General features: G+C 40.4%; 1 protein-coding gene across 1 annotated transcript in view; it reads left to right on the top strand.

Moving 5' to 3' along the window:
- The window catches only part of RASEF (RAS and EF-hand domain containing), a 92,515-nt gene that overhangs the window by 66,023 nt on the left and 7,435 nt on the right, over positions 1-19,057 (top strand). Inside the window, exons 12-18 of the mRNA XM_008566003.1 lie at positions 7,864-8,098; positions 8,437-8,574; positions 8,691-8,835; positions 10,723-10,804; positions 11,968-12,082; positions 15,701-15,820; positions 18,225-18,301. Coding sequence (XP_008564225.1) covers positions 7,864-8,098; positions 8,437-8,574; positions 8,691-8,835; positions 10,723-10,804; positions 11,968-12,082; positions 15,701-15,820; positions 18,225-18,301 — 912 coding nt within the window. The remainder of the gene's footprint in view (positions 1-7,863; positions 8,099-8,436; positions 8,575-8,690; positions 8,836-10,722; positions 10,805-11,967; positions 12,083-15,700; positions 15,821-18,224; positions 18,302-19,057) is intronic.

Genomic DNA, 19,057 nt, shown 5'->3' with positions numbered 1-19,057 from the left:
CCCCCCCCCCCCCCCCGGCCCCTTTTTTAGATTCCATGTGTAAGTGAGATCATGCAGTATTTGCCTTTCGGTCTCTGGCTTATTTCACTTAACACGATGTCCTCCAGGTCTATCCATATGGTCACAAGTGGCAGAATTTCACTCTTTTTTATGGATGAATGTATTTCATTGTGTATATGTACCACATTTTCTTTACCCGTTTGATTGTTGTTAGACACCTGGGTTGATTCCATATCCTGGCCGTTGTAAATAATGCTGCAGTAAACATGGGTGTGCAGCTGTCTCTTCAACACACTGATTTTATTTCCTTTGGATATGTACCCAGTAGTAGGATTGCTGGGTCCTGAGGTAGTTCTATTTTTAATTTTTTGTTTTCCATAGTGGTTGTACTAATTTACCGTCTCACCCACAGTGTGCAAGGGCTCCCTTTTCTCCACGTTCGCGCCCACACTTGTTTTCTTTTGTCTTTTTGATAATAGCTGTTCTAAGTGGAGTGAGATGGGATCTCATGGTGGTTTTCGTTTGCATTTCCCTGACGATTAATGATAGTGAGCATTTATTTTAATGTACCTGTCTGCCATTTGTATGCCTTCTTTTGAGAAATGCCTTTTAAGTTCTTTTGCCCATTTTTTGATTAGGTTATTTGTTTTTTTGCTTTTGAGTTAAGTTCCTTGTATAGTCTGGATATTAGCCCCTTGTCAGAAGTATAGTTTGCAGATATTTTTCTTCCATTCTCTAGGTTGTCTCTTCACCCTATTAATTGTTTCCTTTGTGTTGCAAAAGATGTTTAGTTCGATACAATCCTGTTTGTCTATTTTTGCTTTGGTTGCCTGTGTTTTGAGGTCTTATTTAAAAAAATCCTTGCCCAGCTCAATGTCATAAAGCATTTCTCCCATGTTTTCTTCTAGTAGTTTCATGGTTTTTGGTTTTACATTTAAGTCTTTAATCCAGTTTGAGTTGATTTTTGTCTTTCTGATTCACGTACATCCCTTTTTCATTTGTGTACTTTTAGTATAAGGAATAATGTACTTAATATCCCGGCGAAGGTCAATGGTCTAGTTGCCATCAGGAAGGCCTGATACCAAGGCTTTTCAGTGATCACTTCTAAGAAAATTCTACCCATGTAGAAGGTATTTTCATTGTTCACTGATATGTTAAATAAAAAGAAATTTAATGGCTTATAGATTTGTGGGCAGCTGACTACTCTGTTACTGAGGAATATAGATTTATAAAAATGTGTAGGTGTGATGCCATTTTTGTGGACTAATATTTAAGATCAATTCTGAGCAAATGGAGGAAATGTACATAACTGGAAATTATTTCAGAAATTTCACCATGATTTGTTTTTTAAAAGAGCAGACACCATGGGTAAGGCTCAGAACTAGGTTCTGAGTGACAAAGTCATCCCATCCCCAGGACCTCAGAGTGACCCTAAGACAGCACTCCTGTGTTTATCACCTTGCTCCACCTGGGCCTAAATGGACAATCCTTTCTGGAGGGTGATTAATTTGATATAAGAAGTTAACATTTTATTTTCTTTTTTACATTAATATAACAGCAATATAAGCATGTTGTATATTTAATTTAATTTTTAAAAATTTTATTCAAAATATTTTAACATTGTACATATTTGTGGGGTACAGCTTGTTGTTTCAATACATGCACATACTGCACAATGACTCACTTAGGGTAGGCAGCGTAGTTTTGTACCCGTTAGTCCACCACGTCTCTCCCCACCCCCACCCCCGCCAGCCTTTGGTAAGTATTATTCTACTCTCTACTTCTATGAAAACCACTTACATTTTTTTTTCTTTTTTTAGTATTCCACATGAGTGAGACCATGAGGTATTTGTTTTTTTGTGCCCAACTTACTTCACTTAATGTGATGGTTTCCAGTTCCATCCATGTTGCTGAAAATGATAGGATATCATTTTTTTAAATAGCTGAGTAATATTCTGTATATATACTACAGTGTTTTTTATCCATTCATCCGTTGATGGACATTTAGGGTGATTCCATCTCTTGACTATTGTGAATAGTGCTGCGATGAACATGGGAGTGCAGGTCCCTTTTTGATATATTGATTTCATTTCCTTTGGGTGTGTACCCAGCAGTGAGACAGCTGGGTCTTAAGGTAGATCTATTTTTAGTTCTTGAGGAAACTACATTCTCAATTTACGTTCCCACCAACAATGTAGGAGAGTTCCCTTTCTCTGCATCCTCACCAGCATTTGTTATTTTCTGTCCCGTTGATGATAGCCATTCTAACTGGAGTGAGATGATATCTCATTGTAGTTTTAATTTGTATTTCCCTAATGATTAACGATCTTGAGCATTTTTTCATGTACCTGTTGGCCATTTGTATATCTTCTATTGAGAAATGTCTGTTCAGGTCCTTTGCCCATTTTTTAATTGGGTTATTTGTTTTTTTTGCTGTTGAGTCATTTAAGTTCCTTATGTATTCTGGATATTAGTCCCTTGTCTGATGTGTGGTTGGCGAACACTTTCTTCCATTCTGCAGTTTGTCAGTTCACTTTGTTGACAGTGTCCTTTGCTGTGCAAAAGCTTTTTAGTTTGGTGTAGTCCCATTTGTGTATTTTTTTTGCTTTAGTTGCCTGCACCTTTGTAGTCTCACTCAAAAAAGCACTGTCCACTCCCATTTTGTGTAGTGTTTCCCAAATGTTTTCTTCTTGTAGTTTCATAGTTTGAGGTCTTAAACTTAGGTCTTTGATCCATTTTGAGTTGATTTTTGTGAATGGCGAGAAATAGGGGTCTAGTTTCAATCATGTGAATATCCAGTTTTTCCAACACCATTATGTTGAAGAGGCTGTCCTTTCCCCATTGTGTATTTTTGGTACCCTTGTCAAGAATTGGTTGGCTGTAAGTGCATTGGTTTATTACAGGGCTGTCTATTCTATTCCATTTGTCAATTTGTCTGTTTTTATGCCACTACTATGCTGTTTTGGTTACTATAGCTTTATAGTATATTTCAAAGTCAGGAAGTATGATGCCTCCAATTTTGTTCTTTTTGTTCCAGATTTCCTTTGTTCTACAGGGTATTTTGTAGTTCCATACAAATTTTAAGATCTTTTTTTTTCTTTCTGTGAAGAATGTCACTGGTATTTTTATAGGTATTGCACTGAACACGTGGATTACTTTGGGTAATATGGACATTTTGGTATTAATTCTTCCATGCCAAGAACATAGGATGTATTTTCATTTATTTGTGTCCTCTCCAATTTTTTTTACCAATGTTTTATACTTTTCATTTTAGAAGTCTTTCACCTCCTTGGTTAAATTTACTCCTAGGTATTTCATTTTTTTGGTAGCTATTGTGTATGTAATTACTTTCTTGATTTCTTCTTTGGCTATTTTATTGTTGGCATATAGCAAGGCTACTGATTTTAGTGTGTTTATTTTGTATCCTGCCATTTTATTGAATTCATTTATTAGTTCTATTTATTTTTTGGTGGACTCGTTAGGATTATCTATGCATAGGATCATGTCATCTGCCAATAGGGATAGTTTGACTTCCTCCTTTCTGATTTGAATGACTTTTATTGCTTTCTCTTGCCTCATTGCACAGGCTAGAACTTCTAGTACTATGTTTAATAATTTTGGAATAGCTTGAAGAGAATTGGTATTAATTCCTTTTTAAAGGTTTGGTAGAATTTAGCCCTAAAGACTTATGGTTTTGGTCTTTTCTTTGTTGGGAGACTGCTGATTACTGCTTTAATCTTGTTGCTTGTTATTAGTCTGTTCAGGTTTTCTATTTCTTCTTGGTTCACTCTTGGTAGTTTGTATGTGTCCAGAAATTTATCCATTTCTTCCAAGTTTTCGAATTTGTTGGTGGATAGTTGCTTTTAACAGTCTCTAATGATTTTTTGTATTTCTGTGGTATCAGTTGTAGCATCTCCTTGTTCACTCCTGATTTTTGTTATCTGGGTCTTCTCTCTTCTTCTCCTTTTTTTTTTGTTAACCTAGCTAATAGTTTGTCTATTTTGTTTATCTCCTCAAAAAAACAACTTTTTGTTTCCTCATTATGTTATAACATTTTTTTGGATCTCTATATCATTTAGTTCTGCTCTGATCTTAATTATTTCTTTCTGTCTACTAACTTTGGGATTGGATTGTTCTTGTTTTTCTAGTTCTCTTAGGTGTAGTGTTGTTTATTTGAAATCTTTATTTTTTTGACATAAGCATTAATTGTGATAAACTTCCCTCTTAGTACTGCTTTTGCAGTATCCCACAGATTTTGGTATGATGTGTCTTTATTTTTATTGGTTTCAAGAAGTTTCTTGATTTACTGTTTAATATCTTCTTGGATCCATAGGTTACTTAGGAGCCTATTGTTTAATTTCCATGTATTTGTACAGTGTCCTGAGTTTTGCTTATTATTAATTTCTAGTTTTAATCCATTGTGGTCTGATAAGATGCTTGAGATGATTTTGATTTTTTAAAATTTGTTGAGGCTGTATTTGTGACCTAACATGTGGTCTGTCCTGGAGAAAGTTCCATGTGCTGATGAGAAGAATGTATATTGTGTAGTTGTTGAGTGAAATGTTCTGTAGATGTCTGCCAGGCCTGATTTGGTCTAAAGTGTAGTTTAAATTCTGTGTTTCTCTGTTGATCTGTTGCCTGGAAGATCTGTCCAGTGCTGAGAGAGGGGTGTTCAGATGCTTCACTGCTATTGTATTTGGGTCTATCTCTTTCTTTAGGTCTATTAGAGTTTGCTTTATATATCTGGGTTCTCTGGTGTTGGGTGCATATATATTTATGATTGTTATGTCTTCTGGCTGGTTAGATTCCTTTCTCATTTTATAGTGGCTTTCATTGTCATTTGTATGGTTTTTGGTTTAAAGTCTATTTTACCCAAAAAAAGAATAGTTACTCTTGCTCATTTTTGGTTTCCATTTGCTTGGTATATATTTTTTCTATCCCTTCACTATTCATCTGTGTTCATTTTTACAGGTGAGGCATATCTCTTGAAGACAACTTATGGTTGGGTATAGCTTTTTAATCCAGTCCATCAGTCTGTGTCTTTTGAGTGGGGAGTTTAATCCATTTTGATTAGGGATGTTATTGATAGGTATTATCTTATTCTTGCCAGTTTGTTGCTTTTTATTTAGATGTTTTAAATATCTTTTGTTGCTTTCTTCTCTTTTTATTATTTGTCTCCGATGTTTGTTGGTTTTTTGAGGTGGTAAGATTTAGTTCCTTTTTCTTTCTCATTTGCTTTTGTGTTTCACCAGTGGGTTTTGTTCTTTCTTGTGTGTTCATGGTAGTGATTATTGTTTTTTGGATTCCATATACAGGACTCCCTTGAGAATTACTTGCAGAATTGGTTATGTGGTGATGAACTCCTACAATTTTTGTTTCTCTGGGAAATACACTATTTCTCCTTCATTTCTGAAGGATAACTTTTCTGGGTATAGTATTATTGGCTGGCAGTTTTTTCTTTTTGCATTTTGAATATGTCATCCCATTTTCTTCTTGCCTGTAGAGTTTCAGTTGAGAAATCTGCTGTTAGTCTGATGGTGGCTCCCTTAGGAGTGACTTGACACTTTTCTCTTGCTGCTTTTAGGATTCTCTCTTTGTCTTTGAGCTTTGCCAGTTTGACTATAAATAGTATGTCTAAGAGAGGATATTTTTTGATTGAATCTGTTTGGGGATCTTTGAGCTTCCTGGATCTGAAATATGTGTCTCTCCCTATATCTGTTAAGTGTTTCATTATTATTTCATTGAATAGATTTTCAGTACCTTAATCTTTCTCCTCTCCTTCTGGAACACCCATGATTAGGATGTTCATGCACTTAAGGTTGTCTGCTAGCTCTCTTAGTCTTTCTTCATTTTTTAAAATTATTTTTTCCTTTTTTTTTTTTTTAATCTACCTGTGTTATTTCATAGAGATGGTCTTCAAGATCTGGGATTCATTCTTCAGCTTGTTCTAATCTGCTGCTTAAGCTCTTTGTTGTGATTTTTACTCCATTTAATGAATCCTTCAGTGTCCGGAATTCTGCTGCATCTTTTTTAAGGTATTTAATCTCTTTGTAAATTTCCTCCATCATATCATGAATATTTTTTCTCATTTCACTGTGTTGTCTGAGTCTTCTCATCTCATTGAGTTTTCTTAAGATTGTTGCTTGGAATTCCTTTTCAGTCATTTCAAGGGTTTCTGTTCTATAGGCTCTGGCACTTGAGAATTACTACATTCCTTTGGTGGTGTCATATTTTACGGTTTATTCGTATGTCTAATATCTCTACATTGATTCCTGGTTATCTGGTAGATCAGTTGCTGCCTTCTGTTACTCTGGAGTGGTCACTGAGGAGAAAGACTTCCTCCTCATTTTCCAGGCTCTTCTGGTGACTTTCCTTGTGTCAGTGCAATCAGATATAAAGTGGGCCACCTGCATGATGGTTGTGGCTGCTACTGTGGCTATTAGTCATCCTTGCAGTAATAGAAACTGTGGTGCAGTAACAGAAGTGGTGTGGGGCCTCCTGGTTGTGGTGGGCGGTGCTGGGTCCTGCCTTCTGTTCAGGTAGGGGGAGGGCTTTCCAGGGGTTTTTCCCACCTGTACATCCCTGGTCATGGCAGGTGGTGGGCTGCCTGTTGGTATGAGATTCTTGCCTCAGAATAAAGACTTAGTAATTGAACCACATATTGAAAAAGAGAGTGTGGTGATTAAATCCTCCTTTTGGTTAATTTTAAACACTTGCTAATGGCACAAAAATGTTTTTGATTTCTCAGATTTACCTGCCTTATACTTATTTATATTAAGCTCACCCTCTCTCTTCTAAGCTGATCTATCTCTTACTATTTTTCATACCTGAAGACCTATGTACTTGCCCCTTCACCATTTCCAGTGATTCATGTATGCACATTGGCTAAGCCAATGCCTGATGTGTAGTGGGTGCTCTGTAAGTCATAGCCATTGTTCTTATTTTAATACAAACTTAGATTCTTATGAAAATCAAATGGGAAATCAAAAGTGAATAGGGAAGTATGCAATTTCTTTTGATGCTCTTGTTTGATCTTAATTTCTCTGCCACTTATAAAATCTTAGAGTTTCACAAGTGGAAAGATTCAAAGAAATCAGTAGTTCTAGCCTTTATCTGAGGCACCTTTCTGTCTGAAGCATCTCCTGTAGGGGTGTTTCCACACTGTGTGTCAGCAAAAAACTCACATGTCAAAGTGCGCCAGAACCACACAGTTTCAACTGCCTAGCATTTTTCACCATGCTGATTAGAGATATGACTCCCAGAAAAGTTTACCAGTTGGCCCTTATTTGTCTTGTGCAATCAGAGAGGCTGCATTCTTCTTCATGTGTCAGCTCTTCAAGTATTTGAAGAAAAATATCCATCAACACTTAAATTGAGTACACTGAGCTGTTCCTCATATCTGAGGGTTTTGAGTCTCACATCATTGTGGATGCCTTTCCCATCTGAGAGTTCTCAGCATCCCTTTTACGTACAGTTGTTATCCAGAAATGGACTCACTGTTTAGAATATGGTCTGAACTCATTAGGGTAAAAAGTCAGTGTCACTTGTTTTGAGAGCTTTTCTATTAACACAACTTTAGATTGCATTTATGTCTTGGGCACTCTAATTCTTTTTGTATCAGGAAATAAAGAAGGTGGTTTTAAAAATAGCTTTATTTATTCAATAATGGATAAGAGGGTCTTTATCTTAAATGAATGTTGCATAGGATGAACTGTTGTTGCTTTGAACAACCGTGGAACACATTGTGGCTCTTGGCAGAAGTGAGCATGTCGGTCTGCTCGACTCCATCCCTGAAGTCTGTTGCCTGTGCATTCTCGAGCATGGCCAGCCTGCAGGTGACACAGTCTCCTCCTTCATTACCAGGTCATCCCGCTCTTCCTGCATGGATGAGGACTGTGACTCGCTGGCCCTCTGTGATCCTATGCAGAGGGCGAATTGTGAAGTTGACAGCTTGCCCGAGAGCTGCTTCGACAGTGGTTTGTCGACCCTGAGAGATTCCAACGATTATGACTCGGAGGTGGAATACAAGCAACAGAGGGGATTTCAGAGGTCACACGAGGTGCAGGAGAGCTTTGGGGGTGATGCTTCCGACACAGATGTAAGCCCCAGAAACTGCTGTTTCCTAGGCCTTGTCTTTGATTGAAATCTGTCACCATATTTGACTCTTATCTGTGATGGGAATCCATTTTAAAGGTCCTAACTAAGGAGCATAGTCAGTAGAATGTTTTTTCCCCCACTAAGTTAGGGAGAGATTTTCAGATTGCCTTTAGGGCCACTCCGTTCCATAACATCATGGACTGCAGATTCAGCTGCATATTTTTCTTCTCATTAATCCATGATGTATAATCCATATGTATTATCCATTATTATGTATAATCCACAATGAGAGACTTCATTTTTTAACTGCTGACTTTTATTCATTTATTTTTGCGATAGGTTCCTGACATAAGGGATGAGGAGACCTATGATTCGGAAGGTATGGCTTCCACCGTGGACTGGAAGCCCCAAGGGTCTGCAGGTGAGGACAGCCTCGTTACCTCCTCAAGAAAGCCCATCTCAGCACTCTCACCCCAGGTAGGCAGCTTCTGAGACACCCTTGCTCGTGAACACTGCTGATCCTCTGTGCCATGTTACTAATGAGGAAGAAAACGGGCACCACTTTTAATACCTCTGTGGCTTTTTTCTCCTAGACAGACACGGCAGATGACAACCATAAATCTTGCTCACAGAAGGCTTACAAGATTGTGCTTGCTGGGGACGCTGCAGTGGGGAAGTCTAGTTTCCTCATGAGGCTTTGCAAGAATGAATTTCTAGGAAATACAAGTGCCACCCTGGGTATGGCTTCTATTTCAGTTGATAATGGGAGAATGACCTTCTTTAGCTTGATTTTCTTTTCTTTAGGGATTATATACACAGATGCACAGGTATACAGCTCTTTCTTTCTTTCTCTATGTACATACATACATCTAGGGGTGGGTGTGTGTCCTTGTCTATAGGACTGTCCTTTTCTGTTTTGGTTAAGGCCCAACTTTAGGAAAGGAAGACTGACAAAGGACAGAAGAATCTACTTAGCTTGTCAGATGAACCGAACCAAGTTTAGAGCCTTAGATGTCAGATTCATTTCTTTAGCTTATTTTTTTCCGAGTCCTACTAAGAGCCAGATACTGTTGTAGGTGCTAAAGATAACCCATGAGTAAAGCTGAAAAAAATCTCAGCCTGCAAGGAACTTACATCCCAAACCGAGGGAAATGGACAAGAAACAAATTTTAAAAATGAGGTTTGGGGAGAGGGTGGCAGGGAAAGCCTTTCTGATAACATGTCATTTGATGTTGATAAAGTGACAGTATTGATGGTCAGTGTGTCATTGTGGTCAAAATCATAGCCAGAGACATGCTTCCTTCCCCACCTTCACAACAGAGCAAAAGAATAAGCAGTAGGCTGATTTCCCAGATTTGCATGACAATCAGTAAAATGAGTTGAAGCTATGCAAATTATCTTTTATTTTTCTTCCTCATCTAAGGAGTTCTTATTTTGATAACCAGAAATGTTGGAACAGAGTGATTACCCTCTTCACAATGGATGTCTTTGTAAATTTATGGTTCTCTGATACACCCTTCAAGATAACAAAGCTGGAAGTTCACTTTAGTTGGTTCAATTGCTAGAGACCATGGTGTGTGTTTCTATGTATGTGTACACATATACATATATGAGAGGACTTCAGAAAGTTCATGGAAAAATAGAATTGAAAAATAGTACAAATTTTTCATGGACTATACAAATTTTTCCATGAACTTTTTGAAGTACCCTTCATACACACACATATACGCATTTGCATACAGACACATGCACATAGACGCATAGATATCCCCACATATACATACGTACAGATACCATATACACACATATAAACACATATACATAAACATAAAAGGGACTTCAGAAAGTTCGTGGAAAAATAGAATTGAAAGATAATACAAATTTTTCATGGACTATATGAATCTTTCCATGAACTTGTTTTTTTTTTGTTGTTGTTTTTTCCTTTTTGTCTTTTTTCGTGTCCAGCAACGGATCCCAACCCTCAGTGTCGCGCCGGTACCGGACCGGGACCGGCAACGGGATCGCAACCCTCGCTGTTGCTCCCGCACCTCGCTCAGCCAGTGAGCAGGAACTGGTCTGTATGTGGGATCTGAACCCTCGGCGGGAGCGCTGCCACACTCCCAAGCGGTGCACTGTAGCAGTGCGCCACTGGGCCGGCCCCCCCATGAACTTTTTGAAGTACCTTTGTACACACAATACACACAGGTGCATATATGTGTGCATATGTATACCTACATATATGTACATACATATAAATATACAAACATATACGCACACACAGGCATTCTTGTATGCACACCACACACACACACACACACACACACACAGAAATATGACTGAGTTGACCTAATCATCTGGGAAAACAGAACACAGATTTTCCCGTTGTTCATTCGTACGTTAAGTCCTTCCCCAGGTCAGCCCACCTACAGACGGTGCGTCTGCACGCACATGTGGCCTGACTTATAATTAGAATTTGAAGGTCACTGTCCCTGAAGGCCGTGCACATTCCTCTCTAGCTCACTGAGCTTTGGCTTATTGGCTTTTGTCTCATCTACAGAGGGCTTGAAAGTAAAAAGCCAGCGGAATTGTTTACATCATGTTCTTGACTCTCGTATTCCTTTTCAGGAGTGGATTTCCAAATGAAGACTCTCATTGTAGATGGAGAGCGAACAGTTCTGCAGCTCTGGGACACGGCTGGCCAGGAGAGGCAAGTGCTTTTCATGATGCTTTGGGCTCTGCTTGGGTTTGCATGGCCAAGCCGTGTATGGTGTTTGCTGACCTTTGTACTCATAATTACGTAATTATAATATGCTTTCTAAGATGCAGATAATTACGAAGTATATTATAATTTCAACAATGCTTATCTTTTCTCCACGTCCTCTCCTCCTTTACTCATCTATCAGTGTGTGAGAAGAGGCTCATTAAGCTTCCTTTGAGCTGGTGTTTGGTTGGGACAAAGAGAGCCCTTTCCTAACAAGAGTGTTTAGGTGAGGCCACACTCCTGAAGGCAGTGACAGTGTTAGGGCTACTTAGCTGTGGAGTGATGAATGATGGGAGAGAGACTTAGTCAGCTCCCCCTGGTTCCAGGGCAGAGGCACAGACCAGATAGCAGACTAATCTGGTGATGCCGCCTTATCTTGATTCTGTCCAGCTGTTCGGCAGACAAACGTGGGTGCCTGTCCCTGTGCCAGGCTCTCTTCATTGTGCTCGGATTCAGTGATGGGCAGACCCGCACACATATGTGCCCTCATGGAGCTCATGTTCTCTAGCAGACTTGCAATTCCAGTATTTCAAAATATTTGTGGTTGCCATGGCTGTATTGAGAATACTTGTAAAATATGGCACTTGGTTTAGAGTTAGGACATACGTGTGGATGTATGCTCTTCCCCTGGGGAGCCCCCTGCCCCGTGTATGTGAAGCATCTGGCAAGTCGTGGTGACATTGTTAGTTCTCCTGCCACCCACCCCAGCTCTCCCTACCCACCCCATGAAAGTAATTTTTCTCTCATGTACATCCTTGAAGCATCCCCTCTGTTCTCCTCTGTGGGTTCTGGGAGCTTGCTGCTGAGGTTGAAATCTTTAGAAATTACACTGTCAACCTGGTCCTGGTTACACTTTGGGATTTGTAGATGCTCTTGGGTATGTTTTGTGGAGAAAATGACTGGCTTTTCTCAATCAGTCGCTTCAAGTCTCATCCTATGACCTTCCGCTGGGTCAGTCGAGGCCTTGCAGATGGCTGCATTACAGTGATATGTTGCCATTAGATTCTTCACAATTGGGGCTGATTTTAGAAGATGAGAAAAAATGAGCAAAAAGGAGGTGAAGAACAAAACAGCCCAGCACCGACTGACCGTGCACTTCCCCTTCCCAGATTCCGAAGCATCGCCAAGTCCTATTTCAGAAGGGCAGACGGCGTGTTGCTGCTGTACGACGTCACGTGTGAGCAAAGCTTTCTTCACGTTCGGGAGTGGGTAGATATGATCGAGGTAAGAAATCAAAACGGAGACACAGGAAATTGCACGGGGAGTTACAGGCTGTCTTGGGAAACGCTGTTGCTCTTCTTTGATGGAGTGAACTTGATCAGAACCCACTGAGGGAGGATCAGTGCTGGAGGCAGAGTTTCCAGTGGCACTGGCAGCTCTGGTCTCTTCCTCAGGAGCTGGGCAAGTGTGCCCAAAGCCAAGGACACTACAGGCAGGAGCTTCTGGGAATGAAACTTCCGCGTTTTCTTACAGGTAAAGGCAGAACTTCATTGTAAGCAAGTGAAGGCGCAGGCAGCCTGGGGAGCAGCCGCTGGTACAGACAGGGACGTGGTGTGTTTGGGTGTCTGTCGTGGCTGGGTGTGCGCGGGGCCTCCACGTGGGTTACAGGTGCAGGCGAAACACCACGTGCGTGTGAGCACTTGCCCACGTCCCACTTCTGTCTGTCAGCTTTATTCTGGGAGTGATCTGGGCTCTGTAGATATCTCACGGTGCCACTGAAATACCAATTGCTATTCTAAACATGTGAGGTGACATCTGTGCTTTTTTGGCTCAGTGAAATGGTGTCCCTTGTGTGAGGAGCTTTCATATCCTCTGGTTTCGTGGTAAACAGTTTTTAAAACTAGGAAATAATATTGGCCACATTTAGTGTGCTGCTAACAGGTGTTAATCAACATAGAACTACAGTTCAAGGTTTAGTTCAGCACACACCCTTGAAAAATTAGAAAACTAGTGGCTAATACAACTTTTCAAGTAAGTATTGTTTTATCCATAATTTTAAACAGGCATTAAATTACACTAGGGGCTGAGCAGAGGACTGATTACTGCTTGATCTTATGTTAGCCTCTGGAGTGAATGTTTTCTTTCTAGTTAAAGAAGGAATGTGAAAAATGACCAATTGCAACTGGTGATAAGACTTTGACAATGATAAATAAATATGTACTTTGTTCAAATGAAATGTCATCACTTAAAATGATTATAAATTCAATGAAGTGTGTCCACATTTATGTGACATTTTTACTTCATGAAATTTTCCATATGATCTATTCATTACTCTAGCATCTGGGAAGGGAAATAAGGAACATATTATTTTCACTTTTATGAAAAACCTGAGGCATAGAGAAAATGTGTGGCATTTGCTTTTAGGCGTGGAAGGAGGGCTTCACTCAGACCTCCCGATTCACTGGTTGCTTCTTTGATAAAGCACCAGAGTGAGCAGCAGATTAATAGGAGGAGCCTTTGTGTCAAGAAGGGGATTCCAAGTCACAGGTAGCACAGGCAGGAGAGGTGTCCGCTTGAGGGCACAAACGCAGTTCCCTGGGGTGGAGCAGTGAGTCCAGAGAGTGACAGATTGTCCCAGCTGGCTTCTGCACACTGGCATTGAACCTCTAGAGCAAAGCTTTTTGTTGTTGAAATTTTGGACTTAGTCTTTTAAATCTTTGGATATGGTTGAGAAAAGGCGGAACAAAAGGTAAGGTCAGCCCCAGTGAAATGGCCCCAACATAAAGTGGCCACTGCCATAATTTGCTAAGCACCTACCTACCTTTTCAGCCATTGGTAACACCTTTGATAGGGTCGGAAAAGGAATAAAACTATTCCTTTTTATTCAAATTCAAGATGAATTCTTGAACTTTTTACAGGGGGAAGAAATTAGATACCACGTGGCATTTGACTTTCACCTTAGAAAAAATGGGCACAATGAAGCTTCTCCATGGCTCGCTGTTTCTAACTTGAGGACATCCTATAGGGACAATTTATATGGCCTCTGTGAGTGTGTGGGTAGAAATGAATGGGGTGATCACTGGAAGAGGCCAGAGGATGGGGGAGCAGCGGACCGTCAGTGGTGAATGGACCCTCTGATTGATAATTGCTACGCTTCGATGAAAAGCTGCTGGGTTACAGAATTTGGTTAATAGAGTTATGGATCAAGTAAAATCATGGACATGTTTTTACCTGTCATAAATAATTTACTGATTGAACGTTTGGGTAATAGCTGAGTGGAGAGACTTGAGCTATGAGATCTCTTCCTGACTTTTACACATTCAGAAATATTCTTTGAGTACCTCCTGTGTGCCCGTACTGTGCTAGGTTTTTGAGATATATCTGTCAGTAAAACTAAGAATCCCATCCTTATGGAGCTTGTGTTCTAGTGCAGAGACAGATGAGAAGCAAAATAAATAAATAAATGTGGAAGAAAGGATGTGATAGAAAGTGATAAATGTTATAGAAACAAAAGGAGAGCAGGCTGGCGGGCCTCATGATGAGGATGTGGCTGCAGTCTTCGTCACTGTGACCAGGCTAGCCTCACCGGGAAGGTGACATTTAAGTCGAGACTTGAAGGAGGCACCGTGTTTACCTATGTGACTTTGGGAAGTCATTCAGATGCTCAGATTCTTGGCTTGCTTAGATGAATATTTGGTCAATGACTTCTAAGTAATGCTCCTTTGAGTTCTGAGATCACCAAAGAGCACGGTGCATGAACTCATTAGTGAGGGGAGCAGCTGGTTTGGGGGCTGGGATTTTACTTTCTTCACTCTTTTATTTATACTATGCTCTGGTACCTTCAGCCAGAAGAAAAGAATCTGAAGAGAGACGAAGTCAAATATAATTTCATTTTAAGGCTCATTTCTTGATCCTATGTCAGGTATTGCACCAAACTGAATGAGCCCCCAGATATCTGTAGGCACTGCAGAGCGTCATTTCCATGTGCTTTTGCTAGGCTGCTGCTGCTTTTTGTTTAGGAACCAGAAACCTGCTCCCTGTGCTAGTCGGGTTATCTTCTTCATCATAGCTTGCCGAGGTGGGGTATTCCCTTATTAATCTTTTCATTTTACAGATGGGAAATTGAGGCAGAAACCTGAAAAGACTTGCCTGACCTCACACAGCAGCACATGGCTGGGGGGAGGTCTCAGACTTCCATGCACGTCCTGAGAATGCTGGGCAGCATAACAATTTACATATGCTGCTTTGGGAGCAGTATCCTTAGAATTACTTTGAGTGATTGTTAATTGACTCTTCATGTAAAAAAAAAGTTGACCTTTAGGACTTTCACAGTTCGCTTTTGTAAACCAGAGAGCAGTGAGCGTGGAACTTCCAAATTTCCTTTTTGACCTATGATAGCTGCAGAATTACTTCTCTGTTTTGTACCTGGGATAATGAAGTTGACTTGTAATCACCATTGTTTGTAGTGAAAGTTGTAGAAAATTATGTGGGCACCACAGCCAAATATAATTCTGTGGTCATGCCTCCTGAGTTTATAATGGTTGGTAGTGCTCTGTGTGCTAGAGATAAGAAAAGAGCAAATACATGTTTCTTTTGCTGTAAAGCTGATTAATCCCAGTGCCTTTACCTTTCCATTAACCTGAGGACAGAACGTTGTGTCGGGGCAGGGGTTATGGAATTAGTTTGGCCCCAGGCCCTGACCCTTCCGTGTTCATATTTAACCTCTCTGAATTTCAGTTTTCCCAGGGCATTTTGAGGTGTAAAGATGCTCTCTATCCATCATTTGGCACACGGGGAGATCGGAAAATGGTAGCTGCTGCTGCTGCTGCTGTCATCGTCATTGTTATTATAATATGTCCAGGATTTTATGTATGCCCAATGTTTTTCTCTTCTTCATGGCAGGATGCAGCCCATGAGACTATCCCTATCATGTTGGTAGGAAATAAGGCTGATCTTCGTGACAGTGCTACTACAAAGGAACAAAAATGTGTCACAGGATACGTTGGAGAAAAACTGGCCATGGTAAGAGTGCGGGTGGGTCTGAACTGGAAGAGGACATGGTGGTTTAATGGCTTCATAGTCGGTGGCCTTTACTTTTTGTCTACCTTCACTTAAGAGGTTCTTTGACAAACCTCTGCCCTGTTTGATGGGGTGTCTGTCCCTCCTACACAGGTGGGACTCCAGTGACCTCTCCCCTTTCATAAGTGTAAGTTATGACACTGAGGACTCAGTCCCTCATGTGGGTGAAACAATCACACGATCATTCTCCCCCATTGAGTGTCACTGACAAAGAGAAGCTGACATCATCCTGCCGTCTCCCTCTCACCCACTTCCTGGAATCTTCTCTAGTCTTGGAATCCAGGAAAAGGAAAAAGAATGGGAGTCCTGTTTTGAAAAGATGGGTTTGGTTCCAGAGGGTTACACAATGCCAAGGGGCGGGAGATGGTGCCATATCTCGCCTGGGTGGAAGGGAATTGGAAGTCGTCTTTGCTTCTCTTACATTTGTGCTTACTTGAAATAGTCTAACATTATTTTTGGCTATGCATTTGTACAGAGGATTAAGCTCATTCCTGTCCAGATTTTTATTGTGGGCAGTATTTATTCTTCCAGTACTGTCACTGTGTCAGAATGCTACGTGGCCCTCCTATGACTTGTCTGACCAGTATATGGATACACCTTGGGTCAAATTAGTTAATGCTACAACAGTCTGATTTGATGCTTCTGTCACCAGCACCATAAAAGGACTACTCGGTAGCATGTGTATGTGAACTTTAAAAACAAGTTTCACTTTTACTCTTTCAAGTTGGAAAATCTTATTTTTTCTGGTGGCTGGCCAGTAAGGGGATCTGAACCCTTGACCTTGGTGTCATAACATTGCATTCTAACCAACTGAGCTAACTGGCCAGCCCCCATATTTTCTTGTTTTAAATTTTGGAACTGTAAACCAAATGTGGTGAACATCAAAACCGGACAATGAAATGCAGAGGAGATTCATTCAACACGTATTTAATTGTATCCACCATGTGACAAACCCTTTATTATGTGCTCAGTGAAGAGCAGAGAAAAAAGCAGTCAGTCCTTGCCCTCGCATAGTTTACTGCCTGGGGGAGGCAGACATTTGACTCATGTGACCCACGTGCCAAACTCTGTGCCATGGCGCCTTCGCCATCTGGTGCTTCCCAGCTGCTTGCCAGCTCATCCCCTCTCCTTGCTTCCTCAGAGTGACCCCCACCCACTTGGATCCTCAAAAGCAGTTTCTGCTTCACCCCACAATGTCCTTGGTATAGAAGTCAGCAGCATCACTAATGGTTTCTACTAGAAATACATTCATTTTATGATTTTCATACACGTTCTGTGGATCTGGGGGCTCCTGCGTAAAGGGCCCGTGGTGGAGTCTTTGCCTGTTCTCTGGTTCTTCTCTCTCCCTGCTCCAGAGCAGCAGCCGTCATGTCCTCCCCTTGTCACAGTGGGTCCCCACTGTTTAACCCACACCCAGGCCCACAGTAAGAGAAAATGTCTTCAGTTCCTTTAGTAAGAGAAAAATGTCTCCAGCTTTTCAAACAAAGACACACCAAAATAATTTCAGCAGTTACCTTGGCAAGTTCTGTGCAGAAAAAATACAGAGTGCAGTGAGCTGTTATAGTAGGAAGACCTAACATGGACCTTCAGGGTTAGAAAAGACTTAATCTTAACTTCAAGGAAGGATTACTTAAAACTTAGATAGGAGTCAGACTGGTGAAGTGGGGTGGAAGGGGAAGGGGGTAACCTAGGTGTAATGGGAGGAGCAGGTGCAAAGGCCCTGAGGTTGGGGGAGGCCAGGGACGGTGGGAGGTATAGCTGGCAGGGTTGGCCAGGGCATATCAAGTGGGGCCTTGGTGGCCATGGAAAAGCATTTGAACATGACCTGAAAAGTTTGAAGCAAGAGAGTGATATTATCAACGATCACACACATAACTGCTGGGAGGTTAAAGAATAGAGGACTAGAAAATGTCCCATTGGTTTCAGCAACACGGATGCTGCTGGATCCTGATGGGAGAAGGCGATAGTGCGAAGGAGGGTGTGTGAGAGCTGCTGATCTTATGGTTACCTTGAAAGCTATCATTTTTATTTCTCTCAAATAACTTGATAGAGAACATTTGGTAGCATGTGTATGACTGTTGCAAATAACCTTAAAATGTGAAATTTTATATACATTTTTAAATGCAAAATAAAAATCCTCTGACTAGGAACCATTCCTGGAATAACTATGCTCAAACTTATTTCTTTTTTAAGTGTTGAAACTCTGAATTCAATTTCTTAGCTATTAGTCACTCTTAGCATGCTTAACAGGAAACTATTATTGTTTTATCTTATTGATTTTTAAAGCTAAAATTCCACTGAACTCGAGGAAAGGCTTTGTTTGTTTGTGTCTCTTTCTTTTCTGCAGACCTATGGGGCGTTATTCTGTGAGACGAGTGCCAAAGACGGTTCCAACATCGTGGAAGCTGTCCTCCACCTTGCTCGGTAACGTTTTGCTTCATGTTTGGGATACTGGCTGTGGGACTGAATTTTCACGTGGTCAGTGCATGTGTCAAATTTCTTGACCATAATGTGCAGTTAGAATATATGCATTGGAAAGCACTGCCTTGTCTTCCTGTCATGGTAGGAGAAGCAAATACACGTGGATTGTTGTAAAAACTGGTAATGTTGCTTGTTCACTGTGAACGTTGGTAAAATAGCTTCACTGCCAAACCAAGCAGGTGCATCTGAGGTATCGTTGACATTTCTGCAAAATGTCACCACAAAGCTAATAGTTGACTTGTATGAATCATTCCAGGAACCAGATTTTGAACACAAGAGGCTATTATGAATGCAGCTACATATTATGACATTTTCCTGGGTAAAGGAGAAAAAACCCCAGCAAAGCAAATTGTATATCATAGCCGTCTGAAACACTTTGTCACAATTATTACCTAGGTAATTATTAAGTTAGGGCAATGGTGTTAGTAATAAATAACATTTTGGGATGTGGATTAAAGTGAAAATTACATCATTAAAGAACCTTGATATAAATGTGCCTGTTTTAATCCTTGAAGTATTCTTAAGAACTAACAACATTGTCTATTAAATTTACCTCTTCCACTTGGTTTTCTGCCACAGACGAAAAGATGATTCTTTACTGGCCTAGAGAGATTAAATATCCAAAAAAAAAAAAAAAGGGAAAAAATAAAAATGTACGTTAACAAAATTTAGGACAATGATATTTAATTGCAGACAAAG

Source organism: Galeopterus variegatus, unplaced genomic scaffold, assembly GCF_000696425.1.
Source record: "Galeopterus variegatus unplaced genomic scaffold, G_variegatus-3.0.2 Scaffold217, whole genome shotgun sequence".
In the NCBI taxonomy this organism is placed as follows: domain Eukaryota; kingdom Metazoa; phylum Chordata; class Mammalia; order Dermoptera; family Cynocephalidae; genus Galeopterus; species Galeopterus variegatus.
This window is presented reverse-complemented; position numbering and strand designations above follow the sequence as displayed.